The 18334-nt window shown below is 39.7% G+C and overlaps 1 protein-coding gene across 4 annotated transcripts in view; it reads left to right on the forward strand.

The window, feature by feature from the left end:
- Nucleotides 1–18334, forward strand: part of reps2 (RALBP1 associated Eps domain containing 2) — a 205703-nt gene that overhangs the window by 149032 nt on the left and 38337 nt on the right. For all 4 annotated transcript variants that reach the window (XM_073045841.1, XM_073045842.1, XM_073045843.1 and 1 more), the window contains 3 exons: nt 5859–5946; nt 10189–10275; nt 17304–17349. In XM_073045841.1, the coding sequence (XP_072901942.1) occupies nt 5859–5946; nt 10189–10275; nt 17304–17349 (221 nt within the window). The remainder of the gene's footprint in view (nt 1–5858; nt 5947–10188; nt 10276–17303; nt 17350–18334) is intronic.

Genomic DNA, 18334 nt, shown 5'->3' on the forward strand with positions numbered 1-18334 from the left:
GACTTGCACTGGTGTTACTTAAAGAAGGTTTGACCTTAGTTGTTTTGCTGTCATAGGGAATGAGCCTTCCAACATCGTGTAGCCTTGTCTTTGTTCAAGTATCTTCTTTACCTTGCCCCAAATCTTACTCCAGCCTCATGAGTGAATCAGATGTTAGAATGTCGGGATTTCTGAACCATCAGTTGCTGGATTTTCCAAGTTTTAAATGTCTCAGGAGGAGTCAGGAGAGAGAGAGAAGTGGTGATACTGGAGGAATGAATGGGTGCAGTCTTACAGGACAGTCAGTGTGGGACCCTAGGTGTAATAGATAAGAGACATGCTGTAAAAGAACCAAAAGATTAAGGGTAAACTGACCATAAATTCAGCCCCAGTTGGAGTGTGTTGTGTCCCAATTTTCAGTATCCTGCTTCAGCAAGGATATGAAGGATTCACTGGGGATAGGGAAGATATTTACTCGAATGGTTAAAAGGATGAAGTTTTGCAATTATGTGAGCAGACTAGAGCAATTGGGGTTGATCTTCCTAAAGCAGAGGAGGTAACAGGCAGAGTTCTGTGAAAATGGTGCTGGCAAGACACTTCGACTCTTTGCAAGCAGCAACCAAAACTGCTGACAATTCTACTAAATATACTTTATCGGGGCGATCATCACGCAGTCCACAGCCTGTAATTTCCCGCTGGGCGGCGTGCTTTTGAACTGTCTGTACCTGGCATTTTTGTGTGCAGCCCTCTCACTGGGCTTGTATACAAACTTAGCTCACTGGCTAACTCCGCAAACAGCCCTGTGGCTCAATGGTGTAAAGCAATATACACCAAGGGTTGGTATGATTTGGGGTTCCACCAAACAGGGAAGTTGGGATGTTGTGATTGTAGTGAATGCGGTGTAAGTACTGCCCTATGCAAAGTTACTGTTCGCCAGAAAATTAACAGAGCGTACAGCAGCATAAAATTACAAAAGAAATACGTTTACCAAATTTTCAACTTTAACAGTTACAGACAGAGAAAGAAAATTAGAAGAGCCTATTCTAGTTAAACCTGTCTAAATGTGCAAACAAACGTTGGAGCTTATTTCTGCAGTAGTCGGGTGTATCACTTTATTCACGCACTGGACACATGGTCTGCGTGAAGGCACTCGCCACAGTCCAAATTTCCCTTGAAGACCATCACAAATGAAACCGTCTCTGTCAGGAGTATTGGCCCTTCCTCCTTGGAGCCATGCATCTGCGCAAATTACTTCTTACATCTGGGACTCTCCTTCGAGCGGCAACTTCCCTTGTGCTCCACTCAGCAGCTCCTGCCCAAAAAGCAGACTACTGTCTGTCAGCAATCTTCCCCGCCCAGCGCTCTTCGATGTTCTACTGGGCAGAAAGTAGTGACGAGTCCCAAGACAACCCCACTTGGCTGATACCACATTCCTAAGTTGGACAACGTTGCTCCTTATCTTTAGCCAAAGCCAAAACACTCTTTCTGGCAGGACACACTGGTTTTTCAGAAAGCTGATAAAATAAAATTCCTACAGCATAGCCGCAGATATCTTACCCAGGGCATTACGTTCTCCCCCCACCAAAATAGTCATGTCCTCATGACTTTGGAACTTATTAGACAATTATTAATAACACAGTATTCAAATAAAATTCATGATTTCAGGACCCCCCCAATCCATTTCTAAATGGAAGTAACATATTTTACACGTGGTATCCTGAAATGTTTGGTGAACTAGACTTGAGGCCAAACTGAAGCGGCAGGGCCCGGGCCTGAAATCAGATAATAAGCTGTGCCTAAAGTTGAGAATTTGATGTGATGTTCCATATCTTGTAGAGAGGGTGAGTTTGTCTGAATAACAACCAACAGCTCATAGAAAAACAGCTGAGGCCACATGGCTACCTCCTGTGCTGTAATGTTCTGTGATTCAAACACTTTGTCACCTTTCTCTCTTAGCAATTACAGTTCAAAGTCCCAGCAACACACACAAAATGCTGGTGGAACGCAGCAGGCCAGGCAGCATCTATAAGGAGAAGCACTGTCGACGTTTCAGGCCGAGACCCTTCGTCAGGACTAACTGAAAGGAAAGATAGTAAGAGATTTGAAAGTAGGAGGGGAGGGGGAAATGCAAAATGATAGAAGACCAGAGGGGTGGGGTGAAACTAAGAGCTGGAAAGGTGATTGGCAAAAGGGATACAGAGCTGGAGAAGGGAAAGGATCATGGGGTGGGAGGCCTAGGGAGAAAGAAAGGGGGAGGGGAGCACAAGAGGGAGATGGATAACAGGCAGAGTGATGGGCAGAAAGAGAGGGGGAAAAAAGGAGGGGGGAAAAATTAAATATATCAGGGATGGGGTAGGAAGGGGAGGAGGGGCATTAACAGAAGTTAGAGAAGTCAATTTTCATGCCATCAGGTTGGAGGCTACCCAGCCAGTATATAAGGTGTTGTTCCTCCAACCTGAGTGTGGCTTCATCTTGACAGTAGAGGAGGCCATGGATAGACATATCAGAATGGGAATAGGATGTGGAATTAAAGTGTGTGGCCACTGGGAGATCCTGCTTTCTCTGGCGGACAGAACGTAGGTGTTCATCATTATTCAAATTGCTTTTCTGTTTGCTGCAGCTATTATTTCAACATTCTTATTGGAAGCCGTGTTTGCAGATGGGTGCGTGTTTCCTTCATGTTGAGTTGTAAACTTTGAAATATTACTGTGGCTTTTCCTCGTTAAAAGTCTGCAAACAAAAGTTGCTTTGTTTCTGTGCTTTCTTCTTAGTTGAAACAAAGATCTGAAACCTATTAACTTCTAAGAGAGCGTGTCAATCCTTCTCACTTGTGGTAATGTTACAAACACAATAATGCCTGCCTGTCACTACAAGTATTTTCATTTCTCCCCTATTAAATGTCTCCAGCCGTTACACTCAGCAACGTACTTGGTTAAGATAAACATGAAAGTAAGAGCCAGAAAGCTGAACCACCCTTTTGCTTGCACCCTGACCCTTCCTCTTGGAATATCCTTTCTCGAGCAATGGGAACTCACAAATGCCTTCTTTGCATCATTTTGACACCAGCTTTGCCCTGGCTGTTCCAGGAAATCAACTGCAAAGCCTTCAAGGAACAACTTAAACATTCCCCAACAGCTCAGAGTAACCTGTTGACTGTGAGGTACCAAGTTAGATGCCTGCTCTTTGCTGATGTGGCTGGCCTTTGATGGGGTCTGAGCAAATGTGCTATAATTAGCCTTCCTTCCTCCATCTAAAAGGTGAGAAATTGGGCCGGGCTTTTCTTTCACCATACAGCAACCCCTGCCATAGGAGTAGGTGTAATAGTACATTGGGTGACACTTGGACCTGAGTTTAATGTTTATGGTTGGATGCCTGCATGTTATTCCAGAACAAGGGTTCCCTACCTGGAACCCATGGACCCCTTGCTTAAAGGTATTGATCCGTGGCATAAAAAAGGTTAGGAACCCCTTTTCTAGAAGGTCGTCAGTCGAGCATTACCAGCCAGTGGCTTACCAAATTCTAGAGCAATAAGTTGATTTTTTTACTTAATCAGTTCTTTCATTTGTTTTGCAAATATATGTAAGTTTTTTTCAAAAAAAGATTTGAAGATATGGTGGCAAAAGTCATAAATATTGGCAGATGTTATCCTGAAAGTACTGCAATTGGGTTTTGAAATGGTGAATAATTGATACATAGGCTTCCATTGGATTTTATAACCATATAACAATTACAGCACGGAAACAGGCCATCTTGGCCCTTCTAGTCCATGCCGAACGCTTACTCTCACCTAGTCCCACTGACCCGCACTCAGCCCATAACCCTCCATTCCTTTCCTGTCCATATACCTATCCAATTTTATTTTAAATGACAATACCAAACCTGCCTCTACCACTTCTACTGGAAGCTCATTCCACACACCTACCACTCTCTGAGTAAAGAAATTCCCCCTCGTGTTATCCTTGAACTTTTGTCCCCTAACTCTCAACTCATGCCCTCTTGTTTGACTCTCCTGTACTCTCAATGGAAAAAGCCTATCCACGTCAACTCTATCTATCCCCCTCATAATTTTAAATACCTCCATCAAGTCCCCCCTCAACCTTCTATGCTCCAAAGAATAAAGACCTAACTTGTTCAACCTTTCCCTGTAACTTAGGTGCTGAAACCCAGGTAACATTCTAGTAAATCTTCTCTGTACTCTCTCTATTTTGTTGACATCTTTCCTATAATTCGGTGACCAGAACTGTACACAATACTCCAAATTCGGCCTTACCAATGCCTTGTATAATTTTAACATTACATCCCAACTCCTATACTCAATGCTCTGATTTATAAAGGCCAACATACCAAAAGCTTTCTTCACCACCCTATCCACATGAGATTCCACCTTCAGGGAACTATGCACCATTATTCCTAGATCACCCTGTTCTATTGCATTCCTCAATGACCTGCCATTTACCATGTATGTCCTATTTGGATTATTCCTACCAAAACGTAGCACCTCACATTTATCAGCATTAAACTCCATCTGCCATCATTCAGCCCACTCTTCTAACTGGCCTAAATCTCTCTGCAAACTTTGAAAACTTACTTCATTATCCACAATGCCACCTACCTTAGTATCATCTGCATTTTGTGACCCTCTCAATCACAGCCTTGAAAGTAGTGCACTTTACTGCTGTATATTCTTTTTATGAAGAGTTGTCAACTTGGCATCAAAAGAATCAGACAGGCAATATAATCCCATACGGTTCATCCATTTCACTCCAATGTTTTTGAAGCCTTTACCACATTACCTGTAGCATAACTGCAACATGAGGAGTAATGTTTCAAAATTCTGAAGTTTTGTTTCACTCATACATAGTGAAATGCCAATAGGAGTCAAAAATTCAGTCATTGATGAGACAGGCCATTCTCCTCAAGCCACCATTCTCTGCAGTATTCTGTTTTTATGTAAATCACCACTAAGTTGTCTGTTCAAATATCAATGCTCTTCTGTCTTAACTCACTGCCCTGATGAGGCAGAGTCTTGTGGATATTTCCTTGATCACATCAAAGTATCAAATTCCTCCTGGTTTCAAAACAGGTTTACCCTCTACTTCTTTTACCATGGTAAGTCCTATTGGGAAACCAATAGTAAAAAAAATTGCCTCTCAGTCAAGGTGAGTTTGTGACCTAGTCAGTTTGATGGCTGATAACTTATATCTTTAAGCCATTTGGTGCTTTGGTTTAATGTGGTAATTAGTCATTTCATCTAACTCTGTTAGAATTATTTGTTTATTTAATAAAAATTGATTTTTTTAATTCAAGTTTCCTGTAAGTAACCTAGTAATGATCAGATGAGCAGTTTCCTTTCTAAAATGGCAGAGTCACTGCTTGTCATTCCCTTGTTTGCAGGAAGAGGATCCAAGAACAGGTTGTTGGCTTTTACCACCTGCCTGTCTCCTGCTACCAAATTAGCAGATGTGAAGGGATAGACTGAAAAGCAGAATCTTTTTACCAGTCTCATCCACCTTAAAAAAAAAAACAATTTTGTGTGTAGGCTTGCAGTTTCTTTTAGCATAACTATATGTGAAATGCTTTGGACATTCTTACTGAAACTGGATAAATGCTTAATTCTGTAATGAACGCTTTTGATACTTTTATCCTAGATAAAATGAGCCTGGCATGTTCTGTCTTCTGTTGTATGATCTGAACTACAACAAACATCAAAATAAACATGTCTTAATTTCTGTGGTTCTTTCTTTCACTTTTGTTTTGGATATACTTCCAGATAATATTTTTCTAGTCAGATGTGACTTTCTTATTGGGAACTGTGCATGATTATTTTTGGAATTGTGGCAAGAAAGTAATGAATGCAATATTGTTTTCAAATAAAACAGGAGAATGTTGCAGCTGAAACGGTACCTGCTACGTTACCTGCCAGTACACTTCAGCAGCCAGATCTGCACTTCTTCAAGGACAATTCAGGTATAAGCATTTGCAATTGTTTCAGTGCTTTGGTACAATGAAGCTTATTTGGATGTTGCTTAATTTTATTGATGCCCTACCCACTACGAATCAATAATCTTAGCTTTCTTCCAAGGGATCAAATCACAAGAGGAAATAATGCATGTAGTGAAATAGAAGAATCTGAAAGATACAAGATTCCAAGGGGGAATGACAGGATAGAATATTGAGGTGTTTCCTCTGATAGGAATGTCTTGTGTAAGAAACATAGTTACAAAATAAGACAGACAGACAGACAGACGGACATACTTTATTGATCCCGAGGGAAATTGGGTTTCGTTACAGCCACACCAACCAAGAACAGTGTAGAAATATAGCAATATAAAACCATAAATAATTAAATAATAATAAGTTAATCATGCCAAGTGGAAATAAGTCCAGGACCAACCTATTGGCTCAGGGTGTCTGACACTCACTGTTACATCTCGGTGGAATGAGTCTCTGGCTGAATGTACTCCTGTGCCTAACCACTACATTATGGAGTGGATGGGAGTCATTGTCCAAGATGGCATGTAACTTGGACAGCATCCTCTTTTCAGACACCACTGTCAGAGAGTCCAGTTCCACCCCCACAACATCACTGGCCTTACGAATGAGTTTGTTGATTCTGTTGGTGTCTGCTACCCTCAGCCTGCTGCCCCAGCACACAACTGCAAACATGATAGCACTGGCCACCACAGACTCATAGAAAATCCTCAGCATCGTCCGGCAGATGTTAAAGGACCTCAGTCTCCTCAGGAATAGAGACGGCTCTTACTGTTCTTGTAGACAGCCTCACTGTTCTTTGACCAGTCCAGTTTATTGTCAATTCATATCCCCAGGTATTTGTAATCCTCCACCATGTTCACACTGACCCCTTGGATGGAAACAGGGGTGACCGGTGTCTTAGCCCTCCTCAGGTCCACCACCAGCTCCTTAGTCTTTTTCACATTAAGCTGCAGATGATTCTGCTCACACCATGTGACAAAGTTTCCCACCGTAGCCCTGTACTCAGCCTCATCTCCCTTGCTGATGCATCCAGCTATGGCAGAGTCATCAGAAAACTTCTGAAGATGGCAAGACTCTGTGCAGTAGTTGAAGTCTGAGGTGTAGATGGTGAAGAGAAAGGGAGACAGGACAGTCCCCTGTGGAGCTCCAGTGCTGCTGACCACTCTGTCTGACACACAGTGTTGCAAGCTGTTAAGTTAGACCTGAGTTGCTGATTAATTTCTTCTAGCAGAGGATGGTGAATCTTTGGAATTCTCTATCCTAGAAGCTGTGAAAGCATTTTGATGTTGGAGATATTGAGGTCTATTGGGAACTCTTCAGCGAATAGGAGTTGAGGCCTGGGGCTGGTCTTGCCTGCTGGGAATCAGAATCTGAATCAGGTTTAATATCATTGGCATGTCATCAAACGTGTTTTTTGTGGCAGCAGTACAGTCCAATACATAATGGTAGAAAAAGAAGTCTACTACAGTAAGTATATACAGTATATATTAAATAATTCAATTAAATAGTGCAATTAGTGCAAAAATAGAAATAAAAAAGCAGTGAGGTAGTGTTCATGAGTTCAATGTCCACTGAGAAATGGGACAGCAGAGGGGAAAACGCTGTTCCTGAATCACTGCCTTCAGACTTCTGTATCTCCTTCCTGATGGCAGCAATCAGAGAGGGCATGACCTGGGTGAAGGGTGCCCTTTATGATAGATGCTGCCTTTTTGAGGCATTTCTCCTTGAAGATATCCTGGATACTACAGAGACTAGTACCCATGATGGAGCTAAGTTTACAACTCTCTTGCAGCTTATTTCCACCCCGTGCAGTACCCCTCCCGTACCAGACGGTGATGCAGCGGGTTAGAATGCTCTTCACGGTACATCTATAGAAACTTTTGAGTGTTTTTGGTGAAATACCTAATCTCCTCAAACTCCTCATGGAGATACAGGGTTGAACGACCTAGTGGCCTATTCCTATCTATTTTTGTTCTTACATAAAAGAGTGGTGTTGTGAGATGATTGGAAGGCTAAGTCCAAGTTTTTTTTGTCCATTCAAAGCAATGACAAGTTACAAAATTTTAATTTTAATGAACAGGAGAATGAACACAAAGGGGTTATGATCATGCATGGGAGTGGTTTTATGTGTGTTTGTACCATATTTTTTGGAATAACAAATGTTGCAATGGACATAAGTTTGAACATTTTGTAGTGCAAGCATTTTGGCACACGATTCTGTCTGAACCATGTTCCTAACTGGAAAAACTCCATTTTAGGATATTCACAAAATTCAAATTTTAATACTCAATGAGAGAGAGGAAGTTTCAAAAGTTAGTCTTGTTTCTTCCCCCCCACCCACCCCCAAACCACAGATGAAATTAAAAATTTCATCATCTCCACTTACCCACATTTTTAATTCAATACAATAGATTTGGGTATTTAGCATTGGAGCAACTAGTTTTGTGGCTTTGTTTTTCACAATGGGACTTTGGAATGAAATACTCTGCCACAAATTTTGCAGATCAGAGAGAACTGAGCAAATTTTATGCTAAATTATAAGACATATTTTGAGTTATACAGATACTTTTCAACCTAGAACTGATAACATATAATTTTATGAACTAGTTCTGAGCAAACATGCATATAAAAAGTCTGTCTTAAGAGATTCAAAAAACTTAATGAAGAATCTCACAGCAACGTTTAGCTCAATATTTTATGCTACCAGTTCTAATCGATAGCAATTGATTCACATTGACAGAATAAAAATCCATGAATAATCTGATTCAATTTCAGTTATTCAGTTGAATCTAAGCAGTTTTTTTTATGGAGAGAGAAGGTTGATTTTATGTCTGTAACTTTGAAAGTGGTAGTTCAAATTGGGATTCTTTTCACCTTTGTATCAATGACATTATCTATGAGGACAAGCTATTTGATATACATTATGTGGGTGGGAGTGGGGGAAAAGCACTTAGAGAAAGCCCACAAATGCTAACTCTACACAGAGAATATCCAAGATCAGGACTGGACCTGTGAACTCACAACTTGATCTGTTTTGTTGGAAATTTATTGGATTTGAACTTCATTATAGAGAACTCCAGACTTTATCCAAAACCAACCATAATCACAACTATATCCTGCAGTCATGACTGTGCTGAGGAGACACTTGCATCCCTGCCCATCTCCACAGCACCCAATCCTTATCTTTCCCCCCCTCATTCTTTTTTCCAATTATAAGATATCAAAGTCATTTGATTAAGATCAACCATGAATGCTAGGGTTAGAGTCCTGGAATGTTGTTAAACTTGCTGAGTTTAGAATTGGGATGATCTCGTACATTGGTATTTCCCTACATATTTCAGCCCATTTTCTCCTCTGTCCTTGCCAGGATACTTGTCCACAGATAGTGTGTGCTTTTCAGAGCCTTTTCACAGTGAGCCTGGCTGAATTGTTTCATCTGCTGTCTGTTCAGAGTGGATCCTATAAGCATTAGGACTCTCACACAAGTGCCTGCATGTGAGCATCACAAGTGGTTTATTACCCTGATTTATTTCCTTATAGCAGCATTAGTTAAGGCAACTTTAACAACACAGCTCGAACGTTAACCCTGGAAATTCCATGATCTGTCAGATTTGATGTTTGCTGAGATGGGGAAGGAAGATTTTGCTTGATTTCTAAAATAAGGAAGGCAATGATAATCTTGTGTTAAGTAAGACAGTGAAGTTGAAAATTTGTATGTGTTTTTTTCTTATAAACTATCTTTCCAAAATATGATAAATTATTTGACTTGTAGCTGATTAATTTATGACAGTAATTTGCATGGTTCTGTGAAATTTTAAACATTGTGATAATTGTTAAGTACCTGTTAATTCAATTCGTGTACGAACAGCATTATGATTTGTCATGGAAGAGAAAAGATCTGACAACGATTTAGAAGAATTACACTTGGGCATCTTTGTTTTACACTAGTCATTATTACTGTGTAAAATCATTTACCACAGTTTAATCATTTTCCTGTACAACACTAGGAGGCATCCTATCATAAGCAATTGGACTGATGTAAGGTTTGTGAGAAGCTAAATTAATCCACATGAATCGTAATTTTTATCAATGGCAGATCTTCTCGTGCTGCATGAAAGCCACAAAGCAGAGATAGGAATTGCCTGTGGTCTATTAAATTATAGGAGATCAAGTAGATTGGGACAAATTGTTATAACATTTATATTTATTTTGCAGATTTAAGTCAAAACAAAAATGTAGATTCTAAACAAATACCAGAAGAATGCCAAACTACTGAAGATGTGTTCAGCTTATCTAAAGCAGGCAAGTACTGAGAGAAGGATCAGACAGTTAATGAATTATAAGAAAAAATATGAAAAGTAATCTTTACCTGTTCCCCACATCTTCAATCTTTCCATCACGGAGAGGCCATGAAATTTCCGCAAATTAATATACAGGTAGCCCTCGTTTTCCAAATGTTCGCTTTACGTCACTGCATTTTTACGAAAGACCGACATTAGTTACCTGTTTTCAGTACCCAAAGAGTGTTTTCGCTTTTACGAAAAAAGGCAGCACGCACCCCAAGCAGCCAAGCTCCTCCCCTGGAACTGCATTCTAGTCGCCATACCTTAAAAAATAAAGGCATTTTTGCAAAAGTGGAATTTAAAGGTAGTCATGGGTGGTTTGATCAGGTTTTGAGACGACGGCAGCTTCATAGCTTAACGGTTACTGGAGAGAGCGCTTGCGTGAGATTTTTGCTACACTTGACAGTGCTACAATGATTGCAGAAAAGTATTTCTACTCTATATAGGCTGTGTAGGTTTTATGTGTTATTTGGTATGATTTGGTAGGTTTTTTTTGGGTCTGGGAACACTCACAAATTTTTCCCATATAAATGGTAATTGCTTCTTCACTTTACGCCATTCCGGCTTATGAACTGTTTCATAGGAACGCTCTGCCTTCAGATAGCGGGGGAAACCTGTACATGGTGATTTAATGCTTCATGTCCCATTGGCCAGGTGTTCCACTCTGTTACCTTCACATTTGGTGGAGGAAAGTTGAGTGAGGGTGTCTTCAGAAGTTCTGTGGAAGACAGGAAGAGAAAACTTAGTTTTTGACACCAATGACCCCAGGCAAGTTGCAAATAATTCCATTTTTTGAGACATCCCTGATCATATTTCTTTGTGCTTCATTTGTACTGCTATCTGGAATCTGGCGTGATCCTTACTCCAATTGATTTAATCTGTGCCCGTTTGAGCAACGGAAAACAGCATTAGAGACAACCGGCAACGATTTAGAAGCACCTGCTGCATTTGATATTCTTACTCGGATAAATACATTTAATTACCTAATAGATCATTTAAGTTTTGAGCAAAAATTTGTAAAATCTTCCAATATAAGCATAACGCTTGATACTTCTGTAGCACAACCAAAAAATAAAATACCTAGTGCCTTTAGGACAGTGATGCCAACTTGTAGATAATTAATTTGTTTCCATAAAGTTTCAAACTTAGCTATAATTTTTAAGTCCCCATTAATCCAATTCATATACTGGTAGTGTTTTGATTGAGACTCCTGCTTGTCATGGGAGAAAATAGAGCAGACAATATGTTTAAGGAATAACATTCTCACCTCTTTGTCTATATATGTATAAGAAATATATTGAAATTCTCATAGAATGACTAAGACTTGCAGAAATGTGATCACACTGTTTGAATAACTCAGTTGACAGTAATAAATAGTGTCTAACCCATGCTAACCTATGTCTTGCTCATTATATTTGGTGCTGCTTTATTCTATTTTTTGACTGAAGTCACCACACATGGATACCTATCAAAACCTGCAGTGACATTATAAATAATTAGCTTGATTTTTAAATGTAGCTTCTTGGAATTAAGTAATGCATGTAGAACTAAAGAAATGTGATTCTATGTAACTGCCTGGCCTAGTTCTTCTCATGGATAAGCCTTCAGTCAAATTGATGGATTACTGAAAACAAGAGGAGGTTGTAAGTAAGAAGGTGAAGAACATTTGGCCTCCTCCTACACCCGATTCCTTAAGTGTTCTCTATTACTCAGTAAGAGATTAAAAAATAGATTTTTGCCTATCATATCCCACATTTTTTGGTTCCTTTGCTCCTTGTAAGTCAATCACCTCATCTAACTTTCATGTAGTTGATCTCCTTATCTTGTGAACACATGTGTCCCCCAACCATTTCCCCCCACCCCCCCAGTTCCAGGTTTTCCATCCTGAAGAGCTACATTTTGAATCTTCCCTGTTAGAACAACTCAAAATTGATTATGTCTTGATAAAATCACAGCTCATTCTTCGAAACTCCACTGAATCCTGCTCAACCTCTCTTTAGTTGACAGCCCTGTTATCCCAGAAATAAATTGAATAAATTTATCCTCCTCTGCATTTATACTGCTTAGGAGTAGAGACCTTAAAAGCATGGCACTCCAGTTCTGGTCTCAACCATAGCCACATACAATTACAGCTACACATCCTGGCTAGAATTTTCATCAAGTGGCACATTGTTTTACTGAATGAATGATGGAAGTGCATATGCTCTCCAGAACATTTCCTCCGTCACCACTTTTCATTGCAGTGGCAGAATGTCTTGTGGAAATGAGGTCTAACCTTGTGCATGGTAAAATAGCCCAGTTTCTGCCCTATTGCATTTACTAATTTGAAAACCCATATTTCCACTAGTTCCCTCACATCTTTCCAGTTCTTCCCATCCTGGAGTAGTTCCATTGGATTTGTTGAAGTTTCCAATTTATATTTTTTCAAATACCCTGTTATTACATCCAAAGTTCAAAGTACATTTATTATCAAAGTATGTATACTTAATACAATCTTGAGATTTGTTTTCTTACAGGCAGTCACAAAACAAAGCAACCCAATAGAACCCATTTTTAAAAAGAATAAACAATAAAAGTGAACAAATAGCATTCAGAATTGAAGTTCACAAAATTGAATCTGCACTTTGATAGTTGCAGGCCGCAGCCTCAGTTCAGTGCAGAGATGAGTAAACCTCACAGAGAATGAGCTGAAGTTCAGTGCACAGTCGAGTAAAACTCACGGAGCTGTGACTAAATTGATCCATCTCTCGCCTCTAGCCTGGATACCCTGTTAGACCCAAGCCCTGCCACTTCGATACGTTCTCAGGCTGGTGCCCCGCCACCTCAATTTGGCCCATATCCAACTTTTCCAATTTGGCTTACCGCTTAAATTGATCAAACCTCAGGTCTTTCCTCCCTCTCAAGCCCAGGTCTGGGCACTGACGTCTTGATTCTGCATCACCTCAGTTCTTCTGAATCAAGTTACCTCCAAGTCCACACCAGCCATTCCCAGCTCTCTGGCCCAGACCCCACCTCCGCAACTCATTCCGAGCACACCACGACACAACTGCTCTGCACCTTCGAGACTTCAGTTTCCACTGCAAAAATGGCAGGTTCACAAGCTCATCCCCAACAGGGAAGTTTGCAGTGATAGTTCAGCAGAAAAAGTGTGATTAATAAATTATATAGTTGTTTTCTTTGTTTTATTTGCCACCAGCAAGTAGTCGCTGACCTTCACCAGCACCAACTTAAACTGGAATTTTGGAATACCAGAGTTTTGTCTTCAGCTGATATAAGGTCGACTGGATAATTGCTTCCTGTATTGTCCATTTATCATTAGTAATGTTTCAAACTTCAGGGACTGTTTCAAAATCTAGACGATTGTCACTGATATGTTGACTACAGTAACGGCCACTTTTTTTTTTAAAGAGCATTGAGAATACCGGCAATTGTGGCTCCACTGCCTGGTTGGAAGATGGGATGTTATTCCTCAAACTTAAATTGAGCTTCATTTGAAACCAGCATATTTGGCCAAACATTTGTCCTTGGCTGTCTCTATATAGCTGATGACTGACAGTTCCCAATGGAGTGTCCAGCTCTCAAACAACTCAATGCAGCTCATCAGTTAGTTCACATTCCAAATATGGAGATAGTTCCAGGGACCTTGATATTAAGAAGCACAACTTGGGCATGAAAAATGCAATACAAAGTTAACTAAATGACATTGGGAATGAAATTTTATAACTGAGATAAACTCAAACCTGAATGGTTACCTTTGGTGCTGCATTGTTCTATGATTTGAAGAAAGGCACAGGAATGAGAATCAATAGGCTTTAGTTTGCAGCAGAATATTACTTTAAAATATAGGAGGGCATTAAAAGATTAAGTCCTCCATAGCTAGCAGATTTGCAGTGGAGACTTGGCCTGTGGACTGCTTATTGCTGATTCTACAAACGCTTTCAGTTTCCACTATTTTCATTCACTGCCCTTGCTGATTCAATACATTGAATATACAGATAGTAACTATGCTGTTTCCAGGGAAATAATTAAGAGAAATACAGCCTAGATTTTTTAAAATCATAAAAGGTTTTGAGATGTTGAATTGGGAACATTTGTTCCTATCTGGTTACTTGAAAGTTAAAATAGTTATAAGCAAAAGGGCATTGAAGAAATGTTTTCACACATGGTTATTAAAATACTGAATCAGTTGGCTAAAAGTTATCTACCTTTAATATTCTTGAAAATATACAATCTGGAAATGCACATTCTTTATTCTTTGATCAACATATCCACCAGGTGTAACAAATAACTTGTATGGGTTCTGAGAAATTAAGCATCTGGTCCCAGACTTAACCATATGACTTTCAAAAGAGCCTTAATAGGAGATGACAATGCAGTTAACCCAATCAAATTTTTACATTTCTGAATGTATATTGTTCTCTTAAAATTCTAATTATGTTAAGAAATATAATTACAAAATGGATGGCTGCTAAACTTTGAATTAGAGTCTAGTGTCAATTAATTTATTAAGGTGATGCTTCAATGTTTTTAGTTATCAGCATTGAGAAGTATTATAAACCAGGAATATACCATGTATATATAATATCTACAAGCTTGAGCATGTAGATATTAAGAAAGAGGATGTGCTGGAGCTTTTGGAAAGTATCAAGTTCGATAAGTCACCGGGACCAGACGAGATGTACCCAAGGCTACTGTGGGAGGCCATGGAGGAGGTTGCTGAGCTTCTGACGATGATCTTTACATCATCAATGGGGACAGGAGAGATTCCAGAGGATTTGGAGGGTTGTGGATGTTGTTCCTTTATTCAAGAAAGGGAGTAGAGATAGCCTAGGAAATTATAGACCAGTGAGTCTTACTTCAGTGGTTGGTTAGATAATGGAGAAGATCTTGAGAGGCAGGATTTATGAACATTTAAAGAGGTATCATATGATTAGGAATAGTCAGCATGACTTTGTTGAGGGCAGGTCGTGCCTTATAAGCCTGCTTGATTTTTTTGAGGATGTGACTAAACACATTGATGAAGGAAGAGCAGTAGATGTAGTGTATATGGATTTCAGCAAGGCATTTGATAAGGTACCCCATGAAAGGCTTATTGAGAAAGTAAAGAGGCATGGGATCCAAGGGGACGTTGCTTTGTGGATTCAGAACTGGCTTGCCCACAGAAGGCAAAGAGTGGTTGTAGATGGGTCATATTCTGTATGGAGGTCAGTGACCAGTGGTGTGCCTCAGAGATCTGTTCTGGGACCCTTACTCTTCGTGATTTTCATAAATGACCTGGATGAGGAAATGGAAGGATGGGTTAGTAAGTTTGCTGATGACACAAAGGTTGGAAGTGTTGTGGATAGTGTGGAGGGCTGTCAGAGGTTACAGTGAGATATTGATAAGATGCAAAACTAGTCTGAGAAGTGGCAGATGGAGTTTGACCCAGATAAGTGTGAGGTGGTTCATTTTGGTAGGCTAAATATGATGGCAGAATATAGTAGTAATGGTAAAACTCTTGGCAGTGTGGAGGATCAGAGGGATCTTGGGGTCCGAGTCCATAGGACACTCAAAGCAGCTGCACAGGTTGACTTTGTGGTTGAGAAGGCATATGGTGTATTGGCCTTCATTAATCATGGAATTGAATTTAGGAGCTGAGAGGTAATGTTGCAGCTATATAGGACCCTGGTCAGACCCCACTTGGAGTACTGTGCCTCACTACAGGAAGGATGTGGAAGCCATAGAAAGGGTGCAGAGGAGATTTACAAGGATGTTGCCTGGATTGGGGAGCATGCCTTATGAAAACAGGTTGAGTGAACTCGACCTTTTCTCCTTGGAGCAATGGAGGATGAGACGTGACCTGATAGAGGTGTATAAGATAATGAGAGGCATTGATCGTGTGGATAGTCAGAGGCTTTTTCCAAGGGCTGAAATAGTTGCCACAAGAGAACGCAGGTTTAAGGTGCTGGGGAGTAGGTACAGAGGAGATGTCAGGGGTAAGTTTTTTATGCAGAGAGTGGTGAGTGCGTGGAATGGGCTGCCGGCAATGGTGGTGGAGGTGGATACAAATGGGTCTTTTAAAAGACTTTTGGATAGGTACTTGGAGCTTAGAAAAATAGAGGGCTTATGGGTAAGCGTAGTAATTTCTAAGGTAGGGACATGTTCGACACAACTTTGTGGGCCAAAAGGCCTGTATTGTGCTGTAGGTTTTCTGTGTTTCTATGTAACTGTTTTTAAATTGAAATTCCAAATTGTAGAAACTAATCCCTAAAGTTGTTGGTAGAGTTTACCATACATCACATTTTTTTCAGATATTCAAATCATTTAGACAATAAATAGTCTGTATTCTAAGAATTCTACAAATTCTTCAACCTTTCCATACTTGATGAAATAAAAGCTAGCAGTGAATGACTATGTTTGAAAAAATTTACTCCATGTATTTGCTGGACTTGAATCATTTGCATGGATTGAGATAATTCCATGTAATTTAAATACACCGTGAGCAAAATTAATGCCAAGCGTAAGCTGCAAAATAAAATAGTGGACAATAATAAAGTAGTGACAGGAGGAGGAAAGTAAATTTCCCTTCTGGAATGCTTTGCAAGTAGGCTGCTGGATTTTTGGATTAGTCCAGCTTGTTTATTATAGAAATAACTTATTAAACAAATTATAGGTTTAGTAATAATGATCACCTCCTTTTATTTTCAGTGAAAACCTTAAGAATTGAGCCACACTGACAGCTTCAACATTCACTTTTCTATCCAGAGTCTCTGTCAACAGGCCTGGTGTTAAAGCTTTGCCTACAGAGGGAAAGCAGCTGACAACAGTAGTTAAAATCATCAGCATGCCCACAGGGAAGTCTAGATCTTCCTTGCCGAGTTCGCACGTATTTACAAAAGTGCTTGATTCTGAACCTTGGTTTTAATCTCTTAAAAGCATGTTTTTTTTGTTCATTACTTCCGTCCAAGACCGCTGTGTCTTAATGTACAATCTCTTTTTTTTCTGAAGGTTGCCGAGAACTGGAATCGAGCCAGAAGAGGAAAACAAGACCCAGGTAATTTATGTATCCTAAATAGTATTTTAAATATCCCTTATTTGTTAAAATAATAGTATTTTATATGAACTTCATAGTGTACTGCAGTACCTGGCTGTTAAGATTATCTGTCTGATTTACGATTATCTTGAGTGCATTTACCAGCCTTGGCTGGGTTCCAGTGGAAGCTGAATAAATGTAATAGCTTAGTTAAGTGAGTTATGTAAATTGGTTGAAATGTTTGCTGTGTAATGTAGTACCTGGAATGAGATTTGTTTATCGGACAAATGCCATTCACAATTCTGTCCGCCCTACTATTAATTCTGGGGGTTTTTTTTGCTTTTCATTCAATCCTATTCTGAGACTGGCTTATAGTTTTGGCACTTATGTTTGGTTGATTGCATTTTGCAAATCTTGGTAGCTGGTGCAGAAATCTGGTGAGAAATGGGTGGTATCTCTTTGGCTGCCTGGTGAATGTCCCACTTGTTATTCAGTTCTATTGAATTCAAAGAAACAAAGGAAAATCACACACAATATAAAAAGTGGAAGATACAAAATCGTTCTTTAGATCCAGTGGTAAAAGATGAATATCTACCCTATATTGTCTTATCATAACTGTTTAACAAATGGATTATCTTTCAAGAAACTGACAAGCATTATTATTCATATTGCTCTGATTAGCTTCACTTAGTGAAGTGTATGGGAATGTATGAGTTGTTTCAAGACGGATCATATCTTTTGTGATTAGAGCCCTTGATAGAAAAGGAAGACTTCCAATTCCGTAGTAACTTTTCACAATTTCAGGCCATTTCTTGCAGCAACTGATATACCTTTGTGAACAAGGCACTGGCGCAATATGGGAAAAATGGAATTCCATTTATATAGCATGATCCCACAAATGGCAGGAATACAAATAGTTCCATTTTAGGTGCTGAGTGATAACTGTTGCAAGATACATCTGTGTCCGTGCTCAAACCTGCAACTAAGAGCCCTTATTAAACTCCAC

Source organism: Hemitrygon akajei, chromosome 5, assembly GCF_048418815.1.
Source record: "Hemitrygon akajei chromosome 5, sHemAka1.3, whole genome shotgun sequence".
NCBI lineage: Eukaryota > Metazoa > Chordata > Chondrichthyes > Myliobatiformes > Dasyatidae > Hemitrygon > Hemitrygon akajei.